The sequence below is a fragment of the Crocuta crocuta genome, unplaced genomic scaffold (assembly GCF_008692635.1).
Source record: "Crocuta crocuta isolate KB4526 unplaced genomic scaffold, BGI_CrCroc_1.0 scaffold352, whole genome shotgun sequence".
Lineage (NCBI taxonomy): Eukaryota > Metazoa > Chordata > Mammalia > Carnivora > Hyaenidae > Crocuta > Crocuta crocuta.
The window spans coordinates 2,289,953-2,314,446 of NW_027532169.1; the positions used below are offsets into that span (position 1 = coordinate 2,289,953).

The following is a 24,494-nucleotide window of genomic DNA, read 5'->3' on the forward strand; positions in this document are numbered from 1 at the left end:
GTGCAGCATGTAGACTGGAATCCGTATGTCTTCTCCAAGGCTCCAAGCCAAGGGAAGCCAAGCCACCGCAGACCAAGCCCAAGTCCCTGATTCCTCCATCAGCCAGCCGCCAATCAGGGGCTCTGGGCCGAGCACACTGAAGTCCTGGGTCCCCAGTTATGGGCGGGAGGGAAGGGGGGTTCAGTCTTGGAGTCAGAAATGGGTAGGGAAGGAGGACTTTGAGCTCTCGATCTCTTGGTTGAGGAGCTGGCCAGACAGGTTCCTGGGTCCTTGATGGGAAGCTGCCGGTGGGAAGGCCATTTACTCAAAGGATTGTCTTCTTCGGTCCCTTCCTCCAGGCAGGAGGCAGGATTGAGAGAAGGGGCTGGCCTCAACCTTCTTCCCCTGGCCCTTCCCCTTCTGGGGGAAGTCCCTGGAACCTACCTTTCAGGACGGGCAGGATAGTACAGCAGTAAGGGCAGTGGGCCCAGACATCTGTGGGTCCCAGCCCCGCCACCACTCAGACACCTTGCACGCTTATTAAACCCTCGTTCATCCACTTGTGACATGGAAACAATAGAACCCGTGTGGCAGGGCTGTGAGAGATGGAGTTAATCTACATGTTTAGGGCCATGTGGGGACAGATTAAGGGCTATAAGAGTGTCAGCTATTCCCTGGAGGTAGAAGAGCTGGGGAGAGCTGGCCCCACTCAGGCCCGGGGCGTCCCCCCTTAAGGATGGCGGGCACCTGCCCTTCTTCTCCCGCCCCCACATGTCTACTGGTCTCCCCTGCAGGAGACTTGGGGTGTGGGACCCCAGGGAGGGCCTCACCGCGCTGCCCGCTTTTGCTGCTTCTTCCATTTCTCCAACAGCCTGTCCACCACCATCTGTGAGCGGTCCTCCTCATTCAGGGACCAAAGGTCCTGCTCCTCCAGGGGGCGCCGGTAGCCAAGGATGGCCATCCTGGGGCGGGCGGCAGGCCCACACAGGGTCAGAGCTTGGCAGCCTAGGGCTAGGGACCAGGGTCTCCAGGGCCCCAGAGTCTCCCTGAGATGCTGTGGCCAAGGGCAGTGTCTCCTTTATGCCTCCCCTCCCACATTCCTAGCCCGGCCCCGTCTCCGCCTCATCCCCAGAAGGGTCCAAGCCGACCCTTGGGCCTCGGTGATGAAATTCACACTGACTGCGGCCCCCAGGAGAGGACAAGCCCAGTGGACGAAGTCCCAGACCCAGGTGCCTTCTCGGTGCAGTGTGGCTAATGAGCTGGCTCACCCAGGTCACAGACACAATTATCCTGCTCAAGCCACACTGAGGGGTGGCCAAGGAAATGACAAACTGCAAACTTTTCCCAGATGGAAGAGCTCGGAAGTAATTACAGTTTCCCTCTAGCCGCCCCCCCGGCCCGGGCCTGTTCTTGTGAAGTGCTGGATGCAGGGCTGGCCTACGGCCTGATATGCGAGCTGGGCCAGCCGGGCCTCTGCGCTTGGCCCCCAGCCCAAACGGACAGGCTTGCCCGCCCTCGCCCGCCCTCAGTGCCCTCTGGGGTCAGAGTTTGGGGCAAGGAAACAAGCCGGCTCAATTTCTGGCCTGCTCCCCCTCCTCCCCACCTGCCCTCCCCTCCTCCCTCTGACCCAGAGTGGAGGAAGAGCTGACTCACTTCGTGAACCACCAGAAAGACAGGCGGGAGAGGAAGCCGGCGCTGATCTCTGGGGAGGGGTTCTAGAAGATGAGAGGGTAGGCGAGGAAGAATCCGGAGTGCCCACCACCCTCCCAAAGCAGAGCAGAGGGGTCAGGGGCCCTTGTTCCTTCCTGGAGGGAAGGATGACACGGAGATGGAAGGGACTGGAAGGAATGGGCGCTGCTGGTAAGGGCGGGGCTGAGGAGTGGGCTGTGGAAACCCCACCACCACCCAGCTTCCATGGCAAACTCACAGGGTCGACATTCTTTGGGGAGAAAAATGGCGGCTTTTCCCTGAAGCAGGACAGGATGAGGGCGAAGAGCGCCAGGGCAAAGTAGATGTAGAAGGTGGCAAAGCGGAAGGGGTCTGAGATCTTGCCCTGGGGGGAGAGTGGGGAGGGACATCAGATGCACAGGGAACCCCGGCCTTGCCCCCATGGGGTCCTTTGGGGGCATCGGGCTCCTCTGGGGTGGGGTGCAGCACCCAGAGGGTTCTGAGAGATGGGGAAAGGTCACAAGGGGGCCACTGTTCGGAGAGGACTCTCCAAGCACCCCACCTACATCACCTCGTTCCACCCTCCCTGCAAGGTGGGAAATCTCATGTTTGCAACCAAGGAAACAAGGCTCCAAAACCTAACTTGCCCAGGATCACAGAGAGAGTAAGTGGAATGTTCTGAGCCCTCACTTCCACCACATATGACCGCCCCCTACCCTTGAAATGGAAGAATACCCCACCCCATCACCGCAGGAAAGGTCAAGGCAAGGATCAGAGAACTGAGGGGGATGGAAAGAAGGGGGAGAGCAGGATCACAGGACTTCCCGGCAGGACAGACTGACTACTTGCGCGTGTCTGCTCAGGACGCAGACGCTGGCAGACCCCCCCTGTCAGACGCTGCACTTGGCGGCGGCCGTCGTGGCTACAGAAGGGCCCCCTGCATTCCGGTGAAGACCCCACAGTGGCTGCGATCTGCCTCATTGCCCTGTGTGACACTAGTCCTGACCCCTGGCTCCTCAGCCTGCTTCCCAGCACAGACACAGCGAGTAGGGGACAGGTAGAGGGGACTGAACAGCAGGGGAGGTCCTGGGAGCAGGGGAGAGGCAGCTGGGGGCCCAGCGGTGACCTGGAGCCCCGAGGCCATCCCCTAGATAGGGCTGCCCCTGGCAGGCGCCCCTCGGTCCCCTTACCTTTGCAGCGGCTGAAAGGATCTTGGAGCGGAAGGGGACGATGGCACAGGCCACACACAGGAACCAGAAGACGATGAGAACTCCTGAGGACTGTACCCCCCGCAGCCGCTCGTGCTGGATCAGCAGAGTGGCCAGCAGCTGTGCAGAGAGGGTGAGGAGGGCGGGGCCGGAGCGCACATGCATCTGGACCTGCCTCGCCCTCCCCACCCCACACGGCCAGACCGTCCGGGGGCCGCCCCAACCTCTTCCCACTGTAAGGTGCCCAGCCCTCTCTGCAGGGCCCTCGGTGCCCCTACCACAACCCCACAACTCACTGGAGACCCTCCCCCACCACCTTCCAGGGCCCCGCACTGACCATGGTGACCCCCACCAGCAACGGGGTGACAAAGAAGATGGGGGCGGGGGTCCGGCCGTGGACCAGGCCATGGAAAGCGTAGAAGAGGTCAGCCCAGGAGACGCACCACAGCAGGACCCCCAAGGCCTACAAACAGGGCACGTGGTAGAAACCCCTCCTCCAGAAGTAAGGACGGTCCCCACTGGAGAATGTCCTTTTCTTCTTCCCCAGGGTCCGGCCCTGGAGGCTAGGCTGTGCGCCTGCCAGAAGCTTCCCAGGGGTGGGGAGAGTGTTGCCGGAGAACCGCCCCGAACTTTCGCAAGCAGAGACTATCTCATTTGACTGCAGATTTGCTGGCAGGCTCGTGGCCCTGAGTTACAGGGCAGGTGTAGCTGGGAAACTGTTCAGCCACCGAGGGTGGGGGGTTGGGAGGGAGGAGAATCACGATGGGGAGAATCTTCCAGATCCCGGCCCCGCCCACGGGAGATCCCTGAGTGCCCTGACCTACCGTCTTGAGCCTGGAGAGGTGGGAGAGGATGATGTAGCCTCGGTCGTGGTGCCGCAGGTAGAAGAGGTACCAGGGCAGGGCGGCCCACAGGTAGATGCAGGGGACCCAGGCCAGCAGAGAGTTCTGGAAACAGGGCGTGAGGTCCGGGTTGTTGGTGTGCACGGACAGATTGGCGTCCTGGGGACAGAGAGAACAAGTTGGTGCTGTGGCAGCCTGCTGCAGAATGCGGCTCTCCCTCCATGAAGGCGGCTGGGCCAGAGGGGCGCTCCACCGGCTCTGGTGGGGGCGGGGTCAGAAGGCATGAAGATGACACAATGTCAGTGTGCAGACAAGCAAGTGCTGGCCAGGGTGTGCACTCTCCTAGGAAGCCATGCTCGCTCCTGTCTCTCATTTCCCTCTCTCTCTATTTGGGGCATCATTAAAACACAACAAAATATGCCCGTGTAAAGTGCACAATCCAACGGGCGTGGCAGTCACACACACCAGCAAAACCACTGCCACGGTAAAAGTACAGGCTACTTCCATCGTTCCACGGCTTTCCTGGTGCCGCTTTGCAGCCCGTGCCTCCCTGGCAGCCCCTGCTCTGCTTTCTGCCGTTCTAGATTTCCACTAAAAAAATCAGTGTTTTTATGTTTTTAAATTTTTTTTAGCATTTATTCATTTTTGAGAGACAGAGCGCGAGCAGGGGAGGGGCAGAGAGAGAGGGAGACACAGAATCTGAAGCAGGCTCCAGGCTCTGAGCTGTCAGCACAGAACCCAATGCAGGGCTCGAACCCACGGCCTGGGGGATCATGACCTGAGCCAAAGTCTGAGTCACCCAGGCACCCGAGTGTTTTGTTTTATCAAGATGCAATATATGCGCATGGTTGAAGAGCCCACTTCCTCTCCCAGGGAAGGAACAGGGGCCTCCTCTGAGCTTAATTTGCTTCTCTTTTGCATTCAGGAAAGCCGCCCATCACCCAACCTACCTCACTGACTGCGCAAGCTCAAAGGAGCAAGGGGATGAGAGAGAGATCTGTGAATTACAAAGCTGGGTGACCAACCATCCCCTTTGGGACTGTCCCCGTGCTGGCACTGGAGTCTGGTGTTGGTGGGGAACCACTGAGTACCAAGACCAGGACTCCACCCACCAAGCTTTTCGGAAGGAGATGGGGGAATACATTCAAACACATATTTCAGTGAGATTGTTTCTTCCAAGACCGCAGATGAACTGATCTTCCCCCTCCCCCAACCTCCACAAAGCATTAGATGTTCTTTCCAGAAAGCTCTGAAAATATAAGCAAGTAACAACCTCAACAACAAAAAACCCATCCACGGTCTCGTCCACACAGAGAAAACTGCTAACCCCAGAGGGTACAAAGCTTCCTACTTCCCAACTGCCCGTTTAAATAATGATCATTTTTATTTGTGCCCAAGTTATACTTTCAAGCAACTTTTTTTTTTTTTTTTTTTGAGAGAGAGGGAGAGAGAGAGATAGTGTGAGCAGGGGAGGGTCAGAGAGAGAGGGAGACACAGAATTGGAAGCAGGCTCCAGGCTCTGAGCTGGCAGTCAGCACAGAGCCTGACCCAGGGCTCAAACCCATGAACCGTGAGATCATGACCTGAGCCGAAGTCAGACACTCAGCCGACTGAGCCACCCAGGCGCCCCTCAAGCAACTTTTTAAAAATGGTTTATGTTTATTTTTGTTTTTGAGAGAGACAGAGGGAGAGAGAGAAAGAGCACTAGTAGGGGAGGGGCAGAGAGAGAGGGAGACACAGAATCTGAAACAGGCTCTGGGCTCTGAGCTGGCTGTCAGTACAGAGCCCAATGCGGGGCTTGAAACCCACAAACCTGGAGATCATGACCTGAGCTGAAGTCGGACGCCTAACTGACTGAGCCACCGAGGCGCCCCACTTTAATGTAACTTAAAAAGTCAAACCGTAAAAAAAAGAAAATGGTACCCTGCCTCAATCACTCCCCACCCCTAGTTCCATTTTTAAAAATGTTTATTTATTTTTGAGATAGAGAGAAAGACACAGCGCAAGTGGGGAAAAGGCAGAGAGAGAGAGAGAGGGAGATACAGAATCTGAAGCAGGCTCTAGGCTCTGAGCTGTCAGCACAGAGTCCAATGCAGGGCTCGAACCCACAAACCTGGAGATCATGACCTGAGCTGAAGTTGGATGCTTAACAGACTGAGCCACCCAGGCTCCTCCCTAATTCCATTTTCTAGGGGTAAATATGTTCAAATATGCTAACTTCTATCTACTTCTATATTTTATTTTTAATTTTTTAAAAACATTTATTTTTGAGAGACAGAGCAAGACAAAGCATGAGTGGGGAAGGGGCAGAGAGAGAGGGAGACACAGAATCCGAAGCACACTCCAGGCTCTGAGCTGTCATCACAGAGCCAGACGCGGGGCTCAAACCCACGAACTGCAAGATCATGACCTGAGCCGAAGTCAGACACTTAACTGACTGAGCCACCTGGACGCCCCCATTTATTTTTGAGAGACAGAGTACGAGTGGAGGAGAGGCTGAGAGAGAAGGAGACACAGAATCTGAAACAGGCTCCAGGCTCTGAGCAATCAGTCAGCACAGAGCCTGACTCGGGGCTCGAACTCATGAATTGCAAGGTCATGACCTGAGCCAGAGTCAGCCGCTTAACCAACCGAGCCACCTGGACGCCCCTTTACACTTCTTTGACTCTGTCAATGTCACTACAATGGGCTTGATGTCTTTCGAGCTCTGTGATGTTGTGCAACATGCTTAACCTTAACCTTTGCCTCTCTGGGCCTTGGTTTCTTCTAAGGTAATGTTGGGGATAATATCTCCCCAACCCCCTCCCCTCTGGCTCTACAGCCATCATACTAGAAGAGGCCCTTACTTCTTCCTGAGTAATTTCCATGGGGTTCTGGTCTTTTCCCTTCCATCCCCTAAGTGCCCAGATCCCTGCCCAGATCACTCCCTTCCTCCCTGGTTTTTCCTTTGAAGTCTCCTGGCTGGTTCCCCCTGTTGGCATGGGAGTGTCCCAGGGCTGTCCCCCCTCTTCTCCATCTGTACTGTGCCCCTCCCCTCTGCCATCCCATCCAGTTCCTTTCTACACACCAGTGACTCTCCTTATCTTTTCCTTGCCTTCTCTGCCCCCCCCCCCTTTTAAATGCTTATTTGTGACTGAGATGGAGAGCAAGCAGGGAGGGGCAGAGAGAGAGGGAGACACAGAATCCAAAGCAGGCTCCAGGCTCTGAGCTGTCAGCACAGAGCCCGACGCGGGGTTCGAACCACAAACTGCAAGATCATGACCTGAGCCGAAATCGGATGCTTAACCTGCTGAACCACCCAGGCGCCCCAGTTGAGTTCTCCCATCTTAAAATATTCAGAGTGATCCGCACACGTGGCCTCCCCTTCCTCAGCTTCTCCTCTTTCATTCCATCTGGGTCAGCCCTCCGCCCTCTGACGCCCCTGCCCCAGGCCATGGGAGGGCTCTTCCTGAAACGCAGCTTTGTGCCCCTTGCTTCGTGTCCATGAGTCTGCAGTGTCTCCTGCTGCTCATGAAGTCAAGTGTGCAAGCACCAGGCAGCCTTCTCTTCCTGCTGTCCCATCTCCCTTCCCCACGCCCCGCCACCAGCTCACTTCACTGTAAATCTGTCTGAGGGTCCCATGGCTACACTTTTGTCCAATTCACATTCTCTCTCTTCCACCTTCCACCTGGTGGGCCGGGCTCAGGGGCTGAGTCTCCGGTCGTGACCACGCCTCTTCCTCTGAAGTCAGCACCTGATGAGGGACCCACCATCCGAGAGCATCAGTCGTTCTGACTTGATGCTGCTGCGTTGAGGGTATGCTCCGAGTCACGCGCTGGGCTCGGTGCACCTGCGGCAGACCTGTCCCTGCCTCTGGGGAGCCTGAGGTCCAGGGGCATGCTGCTTTGGGGTATTAGATCCAAGCCCTGATGGGCAAAGGGTATGCCATGTATGGCTTGTATTCTGAGGCCCTGCATTCAGCAGTCTCGCCAGCAATGTGAGCTAAGGACCCGCAGGGATTGAGGACTCTTGCTGAGCACCTGACATGCTGGCCCAGGGCTCGGTGCTGGTCACAGAGCTGGGCACACCGCAAGGCCTAGTCAGGGCACCCCAGGGGAAGGGGAAGGGGACACATCTAACCCAGGCCTTTTCCCTTTTTAAAGCACTTGGGGTGCCTGGGTGGCTCAGTCAGTTAAACGGCCAGCTTCAGCTCAGGTCATGATCTCTCAGTTCGTGAGTTCGAGCCCCCCATCTGGCTCTGTGCTGACAGCTCAGAGCCTGGCGCCTGCTTTGGGTTCTGTGTCTTCCTCTCTCTCTGCTCCTTTCCCACTCGTGCTCTCTCTCTCAAAAATAAATAAATAAATAAACAAACAAACAAATAAATAAATAAAACCCTTCTTATTCAACTTACAGAACACTTGTTATTATAAACACAGAAAAGCGCACACATTTTAGGTATCCACTTCAGCAAAATTTCACACACTAAACACACTCATGTAACCAGCACCCAAATCAAGACACAAGACATCGCCGGGACCTAGATAACCCCTCCTCGTGCCCCCTCCCAGCCACTACTCACCACGGAGGGAATGCTATCCCGACTTCTAACTATGTGGATTACCCTCTGCCCATCTGGGGTCTTCCTATAAAGGAAATAATACAGGAGGTGTCTTTCACGTCCGGCTTCTTCCACACAACTCTGTGTTTGTGGGGGTCATTCTTGGGGCTGAGTGTGCATAGGGATTCTCCCTCCTCATTTCTGCGGGTGGTCCATTGTATGAATGGGCCCATGTACTTATCCATTCTATTGTCAATGGGCAGCCCCGCCCTATTTTATACTTAGCAAGCCCATTAAACCCATCCACTTTGTCAGGATCCCAATAGCCTGCCTCCAGACCTCACTGGGCCCAGCCTGAACCTCACCCCCTACAGGAAGCCTTTCTGGGGCACCCCAGCCTCAGACAGGACTTTCTTTTGCTTTCTCCTGGGTGGTGTTGGCAGCCAGGTAGGTGACTGTTACCTGAGCGTGATAAAGGCCCCTTCTCCTTCAGCGGCATTTTATTACAGCACTTACATGGTCATTACCTGGCTGTTATTTCAGAAGTTCAGAGGAGAAGCCGTATGGGGTGCAGCCCACAAAAGAGAAAGCGGGCTCCACCCGGTCTGGCAACCGGTCCAAGGACCTGGCAACAGGGAGCTGGGACAGGCACCCAGGCCTCATCACAGCAAGCCTGGGTTTCTCCTGCCTGCTCCTCCCCCACCCCTCCCCTTCACCTGTGCCCGTGAACATACCCCAGCCCCTCAGCAACGTAAGCCCTGCAGGACAGACACCCGGCCCCATTTCCATTCTTCCCCTTGCTGGCCCCCAGCACGGGGCTGGGTACACGGACCGGCGTGGCTGCTGATGACAAGGGAGCGGGTACGTAGCAGGGACGGAGCCCGAGTTCAAAGCCATGACGGGGAATCAGTGTATGACGTGCAGGTCGGTGGTGTGGCTTTTTAAGGTGGGTGGGGTGTGGCCACAAAACCTGACGCAGAGGAGCCAGTATGAGTCGCTGCTCCTGAGCCATAGAACTGGGGACAAGTTCCTTCACCTTCCGAAGCTTGGTCTCCGTCGTGAATACTGGAGAGAGGGCAGAATCTCGGCCATCTCCCCACAGGGAGAGAATGAGCAGATCACCCCGCCCCTCACAGGGCAGCACCTGGGGACGGACGCAGGTGCTGGCGCAAGAGGCTGTTGGGACTTTGTTTTGGTTTCGTGGACAGCCTGCACTGGGCAACAATCAAGAGTTCTTGGGGGCGCAAAGCCTCAGATGGCTGCTTGGGCCGACAGGGAGATCCGACCCGTGCTCGTCTTCCTTTTCCCACCCCAGCAGAGCCGTCTCCAGGGGCGGTGGGCACCCGCCCATCCCTGTGTCCCTAGATTATTCACCCCAGAGCCCTCGCTACAACATCAAGGGGACAGATCATACACAACGCGTCCAGAACTGAACTCCTGCCCGTCCCCTCCTTGACAGCCTGCCCACCTTGGTGGGCGGCCACTCCTTCCCTGGCCCAGGTCAAAATCCTTGGGGTCTACCCCACACCCACCCCCTGAGCAAATCCTGTCCGCTCCGCCTTCAAATCACCAGGCCGAACTAGCTAGAAATGCTCTATTTGGCTGTCCCTATCTACAGAACAGCAACTTCCTCTGGTTCTCCCTGACGTGTCCAGAATCCGACTGCTTCTCCCGGTGCCGCTCTCTCTCTCGCCCGGGTTATTGCTGTCGCCCCCTCTCTGGTTCTCCTGCCTCCACCCCTGCCACCGGCCCTGGAGGACTTTTCCAGCACAGTCACGAGAGGTTCGTGAAATCCAGACCAGACCACGCCTACCAAGTCACTCGTGGTGCAAACCTGCCGAAGGCTCTCCACTTGATGCAGAGTAAAAGCCAAAGTTCTGCGTGGTCCTCACATCCCTCAGGTCTGCCTCCCCCACCTCTTTGGCTTCATGTCCCCCACTGCCCTGTGTCACTCTGCCCTCAGGGGAGTGGCGCCATGCCTCATGCCCTCTACACCCGCGAGCGCTTACTCAGATCTCACCCACCGTCAGACGCAGGTCCACCCTGACCTTCTTAATGAAACTTGTAACTCACCACCATCACCCCCCCCCCCCCGCCTGCTGCGGCACGTCCGTCCCTCTTAGCCTGTCCCCTTTCCCCAGAGCCCTGATCCCTTCCCAGCATTCTATAAAACTGAGTCATTTATTGTGTTGATTGCTCCTCTGCCTGCTCCATGAGGACCAGCGTGTACATCACAGCCTCCAGACCAGCGGTCAGCACAGGGAGGCCACTCATAATGCATTTGGTGAACAAAAGAATGAATGAATGAACAAAGGAATGAAGGGGGCCCTCTGAAGCCTGGTTTCTGCAGCCGAGAGCCCAGGGTGCAGCACACCCTCTCCCTGGCAGCAAGGCCACAGCCCTTGGCACCCAAGGGGTCTCTGATCCAAAGTTAAGTGCAAAGGAAGGGGTTGGTGGAGGTCATTCCTGGACCCCATGCTACTCCTTATAGTCCCGCTGGGCAGGGCGAATGATCCCCTCTGAAACCACGACCACTCACTCAGCCATTCCCGTTCAGAAGACTGTGCTGGGCTGGGCTGGGCTAGGCTGGACTGGGAACCCGGCCCACAGCCCTGCCCTCCCCTCCCACCCTCATGGTCACCATACAGTTTCCACAGCCAACGACAGCTTCTTAATAATGCGATTCAACAGCTGCACAGGACTGATAAGGTCTGGCACCCAGTGGACCACAGAGAGGCTGAAATCCCCAGAGACCCAAGCAGGGGACAAGTGGGCGGGAGGGTGGCGCTGGCTGGGTCACAGCTCTGTCAGGGACTTCCCAGCACCCTCCCAACCCCCGTCCCGGGGGGGGGGGGGCCCAGGCTTGTTGACAGCCTCTGCTCGGTAGGAAGAGTAATTACTTCCTTAATCCTGTGCGGGAGGGAGAAGGGGGGAGAAGGGATCAACTGACAAGTTCATTTATCTCAGCAGAAATGGAGGTGCAGAAAGGGCAAGGGCCTGCTCTGATCCCTGATCACCATTCAAGCTCACTGCCATACTGTGGCTGCAACAGCAGCCTTTGCAAAGCCCTCTGTGCTGGGCCATCCTGTGGCTCACCAGCCCCCTGGCCCAGCTGTTGCTGAAGGGGGCGGGGCATTCCAACCACCAAGGACTCTGGCTATTTGAGCACTGCGATGCTCCAGGATTATCATCTCATGTTCGCCACAGCTGAGCCCCAGGGCTGGCTGGGCAGGGACCGCCCCGGATCCCACGGGCCAGCACCAGGACTTGGACCCCGGGCAGCCTAGCTCCAGAGCCCCCGTCCCCGTTCTGAGGCACTTCCTCTACACCCTGTAGGGCTCCAACATGACTTCCAAAGGCATTCAGAGCACCCAAAATGTTAAAACTCTCCTGTCGGCCCGTGCAGCCCACCTTGGAATAACTTCCTGGCTGCGGTTCTCAGAGAGCCGAGGGAAAGGGCTGCCATCATGGGGCAACAGAGTAGGTGCGGTTCTGGGGGCTGCTGGACCAGGGACCTGAATACCAGTAAGGAGAGATCTGACCCCAGGGTACGGCCCCTGATACGACCTCCCGGAACTGCCATGGGAGACAGAGACAGCTCCAGGTGGGGAGGGGAGAGGCATACCGGAGTATCCCTCCTCCCCCTCCCCCCAGCGATCCCGCTCCAACCTTACCCTGGGACAGCCACACCTGGGAGACAAGGCCCAGGTGCTCCTATCCTGTCCCCTGCTGGGACCTCCCTCCCTGGGGGCCGGCCCTGTGCTTCGAGAGGATTCCCCAGTCTTCCCTCCCAAATGCCACTTCCCTGACTCATTTCCTTTCCTAAATCTCTGGCCCCCAAGACCCGTGTCCAGGGGCCGTAGGAGAGCAGAAGGGCTGGGGAGAAGCCAGCCTAAGGCCACAAGAAACCAAATCCTCCCACAGGCGCCAAGAGCTCAGAGGCTCAAAGTGGCCCAGCACCAGCTCTGCTGCACCCCCCACCTCCCGCTGGGATGGAGAGGGGGCTTCTAGAGATCCTCACCCAGCAGGGGGCACTAGGCTCTTATGGGGAAGCTTCGGTGGCGCTCCGTAGGCTCAGGTGCCCACCTCCCACCCACCTGCCTACCTCTGGCAGTTTTCCCACCGCTTTGCAAGTCACTATCTTGCTTTGAGAGTCAAAGTCCATTGCAGCCAAAGCCTCCATTACTCCTATGTTACGGTGGCCACCTGCTTGGTTTGGGCAAAGATCAAGGGAGAAGCCGGAGACTCTAATACCCTAATGTTTAGAGGGCTCTAATCATGGCCATGGCCTTGAGCCTGAGGATGAGCCTCTCGGAGTCAGTACTGGGAAACTCTACCTGAAGGGAGCCCCCAGGAACCCACCTCAGCTCAGCGGGAGCCCAGAGAGGGTGAGCCATTTGCCAAAAGTCACACAGCTCGTGCGTGACAGAATGGAACTAGCTGGATTGGAACAGGAGACACAGGGAGCGAAGCCTCTGCCGGATGAGGGCTTTGCCTCTGCCTAGGCTGGGCAGACAGCCAAGGGAACATGAAGGGGCTGGTCCCTGACCGGTGGCAGACTCGTGGGTCTCTACCAAGAGCTGCTGCTAAGTAAGCTCCGTGTCTGAAGTGGAGAGAGAGCCAGGGATAGAGAGGGCTGGACGTCTCAGAGGAGGAACCCGTGACTCTCCCACTGACCACATCTTCCTTCTTCCTAGCTGGTCACAGAATTTCAGAGTAGGACTCCTTCCTTGACTTGAATCCTCTCTTCAGAATCCCCACCAAGCGGTCACTAACCGTATGCATGCACACCCTCAGGGATGGGGAGCTCACTACTTCTCAGGCAATCCATGCCATCTTTGGACCGTTCTCAGGGTCAGGACCTCCCGATTTCTGAGCCAACATCAGCCTCCCAAGAGCTTCCTGGGAGCATCAGATAGAGACTAATTCTCCAACAGGTCAAGACGTCCTGGGGCTCCGTGTACTCTTCATGCTTGGGTGCTCCCTTGGCCTGCTCATAACAGAAAACAGTCTTCCAGGTAGTAAGCAATGGGGCAGCAAAGGGACACTACCACCTCTATTCTGGAGGCATCTTTGGCCTCATTAGTGCTGGGCACTTTGGTCCATGGCTTGTTCAATTGGAATTTATTTATATAAAAATTCCCAAGGCACATTCAGAGACGTTGGCGATCAACCCCAAAGCAGTAGAGGTGAGAGAGAAAGAGTCAGAGAGAAATCAGTCACCCAGTGCACTCTGGGTGTGAGCGCCTGGGTGTGTGCCCACCAGTCCAGGGACTCACGGGTGCCCTCTGACTTCGCTGGATGCCTGGCCCCGTTGCCCTATGAGCCACTCCCTCATAGCTCTTCCCTGACCTAACTCCCTCTTTGAACCGCATTTCTCACTTCCCTCTGTTTTCCAGGACAATCAGGACGCCGTCACCCACAGAAAGTTTTGTGGCTCTTGAAACGGTTTCACCTTCCCTGCCCACGTGATCACGACAGTCTTGCGAGGTGCTTAGGAGATGGGTGATTTCCCTTTGTCACCGATGAGTAACTGAGGCCATGCGGGTAAGCTAGTGAGGAGGCGTGGAGATCAAGTGGCCAGACAGGCCTGAACCATGCCAGCTCTCCCACACCCACCTTTTCACTCCTGACTCAGGCACTTCCCATTGCCCTGAACTACTTCCCACTAGGTGGGTCACCCCTGCAGGCCCCTGAGATAAAAGCAGTATACCTGATTAATATACAATACAAATGAGATGCAAAGCAGCCCACCATGAAGGTCACCCAGAACTGCCGAGCCTCTAGGGTAACTGAGCTGGCCCTGGGGACACAGCTCCAGCCTCCTGGCCTCAGGTCCTCCCTTGTCTCAGCTCAGAGGAAGGGCTGGGAGCCTTCGTGCTTTCTCCTCACTTGCCCCCCTGTCACCAACCACGCTGGTGCAGCCTCACACACCTTCAGGGGCCAGGAGGTAAGGTGGAAGATGGTAGGTACTTAGACGGGAATGAGGAAAAGGAGTGAGTTCCCTGTCCTTTGAGGTACCCAAGCAGAGACCACCACAAGGAATTCATCCCTTGGACCTAACATCGATAAACTGACTTCCATGGATCCTGAGGTCTCAGAGGAAGTATCTAGAGCTCACGAGCAGCAAGAAGTCTAGGCATAAGGAGGTGAGAAACCCAAGGATGCACAGTCAGGCAGTGGCAAGGCTGACCCATGCCTCAGGCGCCCTGCTTCCCAGTCCAGCTCTCTGCAGCTTACTGTTGTGTGACCTTGACAGGTCCATTCCCTCCCTGGCTGGCGGTTTCCCAAGCTCGGCAATAAGGGGCTAGGCTAGCTGCTTCAAGCCCCCGAGTTCGGCGGAATCTCCTGGATTCTACAATGTCATAGAAAGATCCCTAAGCTTCGAGGATGTTCCTCAGCTCTACCTCCTCAGTCTGACTCTGCACAATCCCAACCTTCTGCCGTTAACGGGCCACCCAGGCACAGGGAGCCCTTGCACTTGAGGCTTGGGCACATCTGCGCCTTCGATTTGCCAGTCCTCCACCTGGCTGTCACAGACATCATGACCCTGCCGTGGCCGTGCAGGTATTCTCATGAGCCAAAGGGACAACCTCTGAACTAGGTGACAAGTGATTGGTCCAAGCTGGATGATGGATGTGGGGTCCCATGCAGATGGGTCAAGAAAGTCGTACCATCTTTGATTAGTGACCCTTTAGGGACCCAGAGGGAAAGAGAGCTCTCCAAAGATACTATTGTATAGGTCTTCCATTTTTTTTAGGTCCCTGATTTCAAAAGTCCATGTTCCACCCCCCTCAGCCCATGCCAAACACAGCCCAAGAACAGAGTTCCTGACAGTACACGCCCCCTATGTACACACACATGCCCCCGCACCCACACAAGAACACATCCATGGATCGCACAGGGGGCGCACACACACCGAGCATGTAGGTCCAAATACTTGAAATGGGGAAAAGATTTAGAGATTGAAAACCAGGGGCCTTGGATTTGAGGCTGGGCATGGCCTGCATCACCAGGGACAAGCCCCTCGAATCTGAGTCTGTCCCCAAAATGGAGAAGCACCTCCACCTGCCTGGAGGGCTGCAGTGAAGATGAAAGGAGCTGGTGTGGGTAGGTTTTGAAAGCTGTGAAAAAGCTCTTGGACTGTCTACACTTGAACCTGAACTATGCTAGGGAACTAGAATCAGCAGCCTGAAAAGCACCCGAGGTTTTAGAAAAGGATTTGGCATACAAGTGAGTCAAAAGGCCTGCTTTTCTACCCCAGCTCTGTTTTCTCCTAACTGGGTGGCTTTGAGCGAGTCCCTTCCTCTTTCCCTTTCTCCATCTATAAAAGGAGAGGGTTGGAGAGGGACTCCCTACTTCCTAGTGGCTCTTAACACCAGAGAAAAGGAGGTGCAGGAGCCCTTTCCAAGAAGAGCAGAGCCAGCTTCCCTAAGTACCTGGCTGAACAGGTGCTCTGGATGCCCGGGGGCCATCGGGAGGGGAGGGGCAGGCGTAGAGCTGGGCGACTGAGCCCTAGTCCGTGTGGGGACACTAGTTTTCTGATTTGTGCCTCGCCTTCCCAGGCTCCTTCCTGCGTCCCGGGACAGCAGGGCAGGTCCCGCGCACGCCGCGGGGATCCGGCTCTGGGTCGCACGGCCAGACCCCTCCCGGCGACGCCCCCTCCCCGGGGCCCTCTCAGCAGCTAGGCGCTGCGCGACCTCGGTCCCGGGACACCTCCTTACCCAGAACTTGGAGCCGCATAGGGCATCCATGGGGTCAGGGCGCCGCTGCCAGGAGGCGAATGCGGGTAGCCTACCCAGGCGGGACTTGCAGCGCCCCGGGACCGCCTACGCCCCTCCCCGCGCCCCGCCCCTATCCTCGGCCCTTTGGGTCGAATCTCGCATTTCTAGTGGCTGAGAATTGCGACAGAGCCTCCCCGAAGACTGCGGCTTCCGGAGGAACTTTGGGACAGGGGTGGTGGGCCACTGACACGGTGGTAACTCCTTCAAGTGGCCGATGGGGCGTGCTGGAAAGGTGTCCCTCCCCGTGCGGAGGCTGATAGGGCTGCACCAGGGTTCGTTTCCAAGGGGCGCACACCTGCTCCCACAGGGCAGCGCTCTGGCGGCCCACGAGTCATGGAAACGCGGACAGTGACTTAGCAAGACTCCCCGCGCGAGTAAAGCCTTGATCAGGTCACGTTCAACTCTGGATCTCAGTGTCCTTATCCGTGAAATGGGAATGCTTAGCGCCCAATCAGGAAGTTTACCTCTCGGCGCACAAGTGACCTGGGCACCGGCAGAAACCGGTCGTGCTCCTACACCCGGTGCCCAAGGAGAGGGGGAGGGAAGGGGTCCTAGCGGCCTACGGAAGCTGGCTCGTCCCATGGCTCTCTTAAATTGCTGCCTTGCTGAGATTCCGTGGCTCCCGGATCTGGAGCCTGCTGCGTCAGCGCCTCTCGGTGCCTCCACTTTTGCTTCTGGGAAACTGGGATAATCATAGTTCATAGGGTAACTCAGGATTGAATGGCAACGGCATGTAAAGCATCAAGCGCGCTGCCTGGCGCACTTGATGGGCACCCAACACGTGGTTGGCTTTCCTCCACTCCAGCCTGGTCAGGGTGGGGGATGGGCAGGTGAAGCCCCAGAAGGAGCCCCACAGTCACACACTCCCAAGGTTGAGTCTTCACGTTCCCCACCTGCAAAGCGACGAGGCCCAGTGGGCTTCTCCTGCTTGCCCCAGCTTGTCCCTCTTGCCTTCTTTCCCCCGCTCCCCGCACAGGACACAGAAGTCAATGCCCCCCCCCCCTTCTGGGGGCTGAGAAGGAATCCCTACGCCCACCCCCAGCCCGTCTCTCCCCTGCCTTCACCTCCCCAGCCCCGTGGTGTTGGGCCCTCTCTGCGGGGTCTGCCCGGGTTCACCCTGGTGATCCCTTCCCTGGTGCTTCTTCTCAGGAGGTGTTTTTGTCCTTGGCTGCCTAGCAGCCGGCGTGGGTGGGCCGGCAAGATAACCCAGAGGCAGCCAGCTGCCACTTCTCCTTCTGGGCAGGCAGGAAGTGACCAGAAGGAAGTCTATGTCGGGAGCTATAGAACAGAGATCTGAGCTGCACCGGGCAGAGCAGGCTGGGCAGGCAGAGGGATGGGGGGCGGGGATCTGCTCCCCCTCCACTTGGCAAGCCCTCTCAGCCCTTTGTCTGCACCCCTCCCCTCCCCTGACCCAGTCACCCTCCACCCCGTCCCCATCCCTGAGCCCAAGACTTCATAAAGCTTTCACATCTTGTCATGGAGTGCCTTGGGTTATATTTAGTTGCGAAGAGTCTGTCTTCCCTGCCAGTCTGAGAGGGCCCCAAGGGCAGGGATTGACTGAGTCACCTCCAACCCCCTCCCTGCCTCGGGCAGTGACTTCTGTATGCTGTGTGACCTTAACAAGGCCCTTGAGGTCTCTGGGACTCAGTTTCCTGAGCCACCTCGACCTCAGGTTTCTTCTAGCCCTGCCGATCCAGACTTCTGTGGTGAGCAGACTGGGGTGGCTGTTCCAATCCTTCCTCTAGTTCGGGGCCAGGACCCTTGGGGTCCATCTTCAGCACTGGGGCTGAGGCACTGTCTTTTCTGGTACCATTCCCACCTTGCGTTTAGAGAGCCCTTTGCCAACTCATGGCATTGGGTGGGAGTCTCTGAGGTCATGGTAAGGGGACCTCGGCAATCCTTGACTTCCTTCCCATTGCTCTTGAGCTATTCCGTGGGGGCGGGGGGGGGGTTGCTGTGTCTGGCCCCTCTCAGAATGTGGTCCCTTTCGCATAGCCCTTCAACAATAACCATACAATTCCTAGGGTGTGATTGTTTTGATTTCACCAGAACAAGTAAACTGAGCCCCTGAGGTGTCTTATCCTGGCAGAGGAGTGATGAGCTCCAAGTCTCCTGAATTCTGGCTGTTTCCATGTAGCTCTTTTGGGCAGGGATGCACATCTGGTATCCTTAGCTGATGCCTTCATGGCCAAGGGCTCACTTTCAAGGTTGCTTGCCATGGTCTCCTCCCCACATCTCACCTCCCTTTCTGCACCTGGCAAATTACCCGTCCTTGACGATTTCACTCAANCCAGGAGACTGTTTACACCTTCAGAAAAGGGACCACGCACACTTGGTTGTTGCCGTATCCTCAGCACCAGGGACGGTGCCTGGCAAAGTTGAACTTCAAGAAACGTTCATTGACTCGGGCACCTGGATGGCTCAGTCGGTGAAGCATCCGACTTCGGCTCAGGTCATGATCTCACAGTTCGTGAGTTCGAGCCCCACGTTGGGCTCTGTGCTGACAGCCAGCTCAGAGCCTGGAACCTGTTTCAGATTCTGTGTCTCCCTCTCTCTCTGACCCTCCCCTGCTCACGCAGTCTCTCTCACTCTCTCAGAAATCAATAAAACATTAAAAAAAAAAGAAAAGAAAAGAAACATTTGTTGACTGAGCCAACAAGTATCATGTCCTTAGAAGTGGTTGTAAGTAACGAGGCTGTTGTGGCCTTAGCCATAGTCCCAGCAGTGGGCACTGTGTGTCCACTCTGTTTTCAACTTTCCAGAACCAAGACGTTTGCGGCTGGAGGCTCCCAAGAGAAGCAACAAAGCCTGTGTGCTGGGCCGCGCGGAGACAGGGACCCCGCTCTCCCAGCCTTGTGGTCCGGGTCTCATCCTCCCCTCCAACTGACTGCAGTTCCGGGAGGGGTGGCAGAGCATGTGGCATACCTCCCCGGGCCGGGAGCCTCCCAGGGGGACCCACGGGAGATTTCCTGGCAGGGAGATGGAAGGAGAAGATAATTGCAAGGCACGGCTCTGAGCAGGAATGACAGTGGAGAGAAGAAAGCAGAGTGAGGCAGGGACAGGGAGACCCAGGGACAGGAGATGCTGCAAAACGGGGACAGTCAGGTGGGAACTAGGGCAGGGAGGGGTGTGGAAGAGCAAAGGCTGTGTATTTCTCCCCTTTACTCACTACCTGATTCTTTTGAGCCCCCTGTGGCTCCTTGAAAGGCCTGGAACACCCCTAAACCAGATCCAGCCCCCAAACTCCAGCCTGGTGGAAACCACATCGTCTCCTCCACCCCCGCCCCCCCTGCGGCCTCAGCAAGGCTGCCCCTGCGTCCCCAGCCTGCACTTGATCTGATTTGGCATGCGTGTGAGCACAGGCTGCTGTGCCCGATTCAGGAGGTTTCAAAGCCAGAAGAATTAATTAGCTCCATGGGCCACAATCGGCAGCTCCCATCCCTGGACCGGGACGGAGCCAGAGTTCTGAAGTCTTTAGCAGATTTCCCTCCTGGGAAGGGTTTTTGCTGGGGCTGCCACCTCCTTGACCCGCCTTTCTGTGTCCACAGAGCAGGGAGCCAGCCCACAACTCAACTGGCTCCTGGCCACCATCGTCCCGGGTTAGCTCTGGGTCCACGGGCCTATTAGGCAGGGATCACGGAGCACTGTGGACTCCCCGCTCCCGTGGCTGCATGGGTCACGCAGACAAGTCCTTCGTTGCGTCTCTGAGCCTGTTTCCTCCCATGGAGGGCCATGCAGAGCACTCGTCTGTAGAAGGTGTCTGTCAGCGTGGTGTCCTCTCCCTGGCTTGGTCCCTCTCTGGAAGCGGCACAGGGGTGGCGCCAGGTGAAGGTGCTCTCTGCTGCCACCTGCTGTCTGATGCCCTCACTGCAGTACAGTCGCCAGTCCCCCAGCCTGGGGGACCGGATGGCCCGGGAAAGGGGAGAGGAGGCCACTACGGAGCACCGGGCTGTGACGGGTGGGGACTAAGGGTGACATTGGAGGTGAAAGCTGTTTGCAAAGTGGGAGAGGTCTGGGTGGGGCACGGGGAGAGGACAGGAAGGACGAAGGAGTGGAGGGAGGGGGAGGGGAGCCAGTGCTCTGTGGTCAAGGGCAGCGCTATGCCAGAGAAAGGTAGTATCTGGGGCACTGGGTGATTGCAGAGACAGCTTTGACCAGCCTTCGGAGAAGCGCCCGGAGCTGAGGGATGCCTTCTTTTGTGGTTAAGCCTCCTTCCTCACACCGGGTGAGGGACTGTGGGCCCCTTTAAGCCTCTGAGTATGCCAAGCTGGGAGCTTGTGCGCACATTTCTCTGAGCGCAAATGTGACTGCCTAGGAAAAGGCCTCCCTGGTAAGTCCTTTCGTGATCAGGATTCCTTGCCCCATGTCCCATTCCCTCGACAATGACCAGAGGCTGGATTGCATGAAGCCAATGGGCTAGAGGTTGGCCAGACATACGATGAAATCCCGACTCTGCCATTTCCCGCCTGTGTGATCTTGGGCAAGTCACTAAACTAAACCTCTCTGAACCCATTGGCTCATGAAAAAATGAGAGCCGTTGTGTTTTCCTTGTTAGGCTATTGCGAAGAGTAAAGTGAGAGATTACAGAGGAGCCTCAGATTTGTTTTTAGCAGCAGCTCAGCTCTCTCCTCTTTCTAGGCCCCACCCCCCACCCCCAGGCAGACCTTTTCCGAGAGTCTTGGTGTGGAAGAAGCAGAAGCCGCTGAGCCCAAGGTGGGGGCCTGCGGCTGTTGACACAATTCCCTCCGAAGCCTCTAGAGAGCAGAAGCGCCAGGGGGATGCTCTTACCTCCAAAGCCCCCACATCCCTGAAGCTCCTGGCCGGTTCCTGCCCCTAAAGACCTTCATTCAAGACCTGCTTTGCATCCCCAGTCCCTCCCCCATCCCAGCCTCCTTCAGGCTCTTCCACTCCTTGCTGTTGCCTCGGCGGGGGGTGGGGGGTTGGGAGGGTGGGCCAGGGGCAGGGGGTANCCTTAGAAGGAAAAAAAAGACTCCAGAGCCCCTCCCCCCGCCTCCAAATCGCCCACCCTCATTAGGGAATAGACAGCTACAGAATTCTACAAAACTATAAAAGCTTAATCTGCAGACCTAGGTGACAAAAGTCTAGGAAGTTTGTACAGTTTTGTTAAAAAAAAAAAAATTCCTACAAGCACCCCCCCCTCTACCCAAGGAGGCCAGAGGACAAAAGGGTTCCATGCTATTGCACACCCCAAGAGAATAAATCCAGGTGTTTGCTTCAAGGAGTAGTACCATTTCTGTCCGGAAGAGCAATTAGAAAAACTTTCAGCAGCTTAGAAAATACGCGATGGGCCAAAGCCTCCATCCACCTGCAGCCCAGCACCCCGAAACCCAGGTTAAGACGGGGTGGGGCGGGGGGCAGCGGATGCTGAGTGAGAGATGTCCAGCCCATTGNTTCCTACAAGCACCCCCCCCTCCACCCAAGGAGGCCAGAGGACAAAAGGGTTCCATGCTATTGCACACCCCAAGAGAATAAATCCAGGTGTTTGCTTCAAGGAGTAGTACCATTTCTGTCCGGAAGAGCAATTAGAAAAACTTTCAGCAGCTTAGAAAATACGCGATGGGCCAAAGCCTCCATCCACCTGCAGCCCAGCACCCCGAAACCCAGGTTAAGACGGGGTGGGGCGGGGGGCAGCGGATGCTGAGTGAGAGATGTCCAGCCCATTGGAGCTGCCTTTGAGGTTTCAAGAGTCCTGGGGTTTGAGGGGTAGGGATGTTCAAGAGAGTGGGGTTGCGGTGGATGTTGGGGTGGCTGGCGGGGCTGCGGTTGGTGTCTGTGGCACTGCCTCTTGGCATCGGGGTTTCAGATGAGAGTATTGCCCAAGGTAGCACCAGATCGGAGGTTCCGGGCCACACCAACACTAGCCCCTCCTCCTCTCCCCCTTCCCCCTCCTCCCTCTCCTCCTCCCTCTCCCTTCTCTCCTTCCCTCCCTTGCCTGTCTTCACCCCCTCCCCCCACCTCCTCCGCTGGCTCCCACTGGGCAAGCAGCTGCAGACCATGTAAACACCTTGATGGTGCTCATTCATCACCCCCCAGGGGGCCAGCTCTGCACTCTGCAGCCTGGCTGCCAGGCCCTCCCAGACTCCACCAGGAGGTGGCCTTTGGACTCCCGGCCCCCTCCAAATCAGGAGGGAGCAGCCCGCTCTGTTTGTACAGCTTAATCCCATCGCCAGCTTGATGGAACAGGGCCCACAGCGCCGTTCAGCAGGGCCCCCAAGGCGTGAGGCTAAGCCTGGGGAAGGAAAACCCAGCCACGCTGGCCCCCTCCCCCACCGATCCACTGATCCCTTCGGCAGCAGCTGAGGCCACCTCCCCCAGTCTCAGTCGGCCCCGTTAACCGAAACAGCTTCATTATGCCAATTTCCAGCTTTCAATGTGTGGCTGATAGCTGTCAGCAGAAATAAGAGTTAATCTGGAATTACTCACATTCACAGAGCTGCTGCCTGGCTAAGAGGAAGCGATAAAGCTTCGGTAGAAGCAGTAAACCCTGCTTGCCTAGCCTTCTACCAGGCAGAGGGGCTTTCCTCCTCCCTTGCCCGGGGTGTGGGGGGCTGAGGCTGCAAGCTTGCAACCCTCCTGGGGGAGGGTTAGGGTCTCTCTCCCCGAAGCCAGCCAGCCAGCCAGGCAGACACACACATACACACACACACACACGCACACACTCATACACACGCACACACTCATACACACAGAGGCCGCCCTGACCCCTTCCCTGCCCGCTGCCCACTCCCCAGCTCCAGGCGTCTTTCTCTAGTGTCACCAGGAAATGCCTAACTCTGTCCCTTTTGCTTTCACTCTGGACCGTGATTAACTTTTTATTTTGGAAAATTACTTTATTATAGATATAGATATAGATATGTATGTATGTATATATAAAAAGGTTCCATTTCGTTTGTAAAATCTTATTTTTTGCTTTTTCTCTTTTTCTCTTTTTTTTTCCTACACAAAATGATGACGAGGTTAAAGGAGAAAATAAGTTACATTACAGTTTCCAAAATGGTTCTCGCTCTCCGCTGAAGATGGGCCACCGTCAGGGCTGAAATGCACTCGCAGTCCCAGCTTGTGCTTTGCAAGAAGAGGGGATATAACTAGACTGGTTATTTTAGGTTAAAATAGCCAAGAGACAGACGCCTTCGCCTCAAAAATATTCTGAGACACATAGAAGTACAAGGAAACAAGTCTCTTCAGTCACAAAATGTCGTACATCCCGCATATACTAGATTCAATTAATTTAATAAAATAGAATATACATAGAGATTCTGCACAAACGTATTGCTTTCTCCCAGTAGCTCCTGGTGATGGGAACCTCAGTTGCACTGGGCCTCTCTCTCTCTCTCTCTCTCTCTCTGAGCCAGGCTGGCTAGGGCTGCTGCCTTTAACGCTCTGGAAATTCTGCTCGCCGGTTCCCAGCGCCACTGAGGCGGGGAGGAGCTCCTCCTTGGGGTCCATATGGAACGTTTTTCAGGAACATAGCCCAGGAGGAGGAGCTAGGATTTGGCACCCGGTGGAGAAACGTGAATGGGGGAGTGGGGCAGGGCTCAGGGGTCCAGGTCTGCCGGGTCAGAGGCTAACCCAGAGAGACTCAGCACGTCTTTCTTTGGGGGGGACGAGGCAGCCATGCTGTCAGGGGGGCCGGAGGCCGAGGGATCCTTGGCATCGCTGGACGGAGCCCTCCGCCGGAGGCAGACGCCGGGGCTCAATGGGGGCCGAGGGCCCTGACTCTCTGGGGGGTCTATGGAGATACTAGGTGGGCTGAGTTTTTTCTTGGGCCGGCTTCCAGGCCCCCCAAGAGGCTGGCCCCCAAGGCTCGAGGGGTCAGGGCCCAGGCTGGGCTGGGAGGCGCTGTCCAGGCAGCTGACAGCAATGGAGTGCCTCCTCTGCTCGTCCAGCCAGGACGAGGGCCTGCACTGGCTGCTCTGGGCCTCCACGCTGTAGCATTTCTTCAGGTCCCGGGGGGATGGTGGCGCCTCCTGGCTGCCCCCGGTTAGGAGGTCTCCTGAAAGCCAGCTCAGCTCCGTGTCCAGCTCTAAGCTGCTTCTGGTCTCTGGGGCGCCCTTGCTGCCGGTGGGCTCTGAGCCGGGGCAGGGGGCTGGCGGGGGCGTGTGCTTCGAGGCCTTGCTCTGGCGGCGGGGATGCGGCGGCACCTGGGTGCCCAAGTGGCCCCAGAAGGAGGAGGCCCGGGCCAGAGGCGGGGAGGGCCCACTCACCGCGGACAGCAGGTCTTCCCGGCTGCCCAGGCCCTGAACGTCCAGGGAATCGGTCCTTATTGCTGCCTGCGCGGGGTTGGGGAAGAGCTCAGCCTAGGGGCTTCCACACCCCCATGGCTGCCACCATGACTGTTGCTACCCACCTCCCCCAAGCCCGATTAACTCCCCCTCCCCCTGCAGACCCACCCTAAGCTGGAGTATCAGTACTTCTCTCGCTCTTGCTGGGAGAAGGGGACCATGTGATCTGAGTT

The 24,494-nt window shown here is 57.0% G+C and overlaps 2 protein-coding genes across 3 annotated transcripts in view; both read right to left on the reverse strand.

The window, feature by feature from the left end:
• The window catches only part of ABCC3 (ATP binding cassette subfamily C member 3), a 47,894-nt gene extending 31,892 nt beyond the window's left edge, over positions 1-16,002 (reverse strand). For both annotated transcript variants that reach the window (XM_077776797.1, XM_077776798.1), the window contains exons 1-7: positions 15,959-16,002; positions 3,680-3,856; positions 3,193-3,318; positions 2,838-2,975; positions 1,907-2,032; positions 1,633-1,694; positions 810-941 (exon numbers count right to left, since the gene is read on the reverse strand). In XM_077776797.1, coding sequence (XP_077632923.1) covers positions 810-941; positions 1,633-1,694; positions 1,907-2,032; positions 2,838-2,975; positions 3,193-3,318; positions 3,680-3,856; positions 15,959-15,988 — 791 coding nt within the window. In that variant the 5' untranslated portion in view covers positions 15,989-16,002. The remainder of the gene's footprint in view (positions 1-809; positions 942-1,632; positions 1,695-1,906; positions 2,033-2,837; positions 2,976-3,192; positions 3,319-3,679; positions 3,857-15,958) is intronic.
• Positions 16,003-22,922: 6,920 nt separating this feature from the next.
• The window catches only part of CACNA1G (calcium voltage-gated channel subunit alpha1 G), a 68,298-nt gene continuing 66,726 nt past the window's right edge, over positions 22,923-24,494 (reverse strand). Inside the window, 1 exon segment of the mRNA XM_077776909.1 lies at positions 22,923-24,309. Coding sequence (XP_077633035.1) covers positions 23,575-24,309 — 735 coding nt within the window. The 3' untranslated portion in view covers positions 22,923-23,574.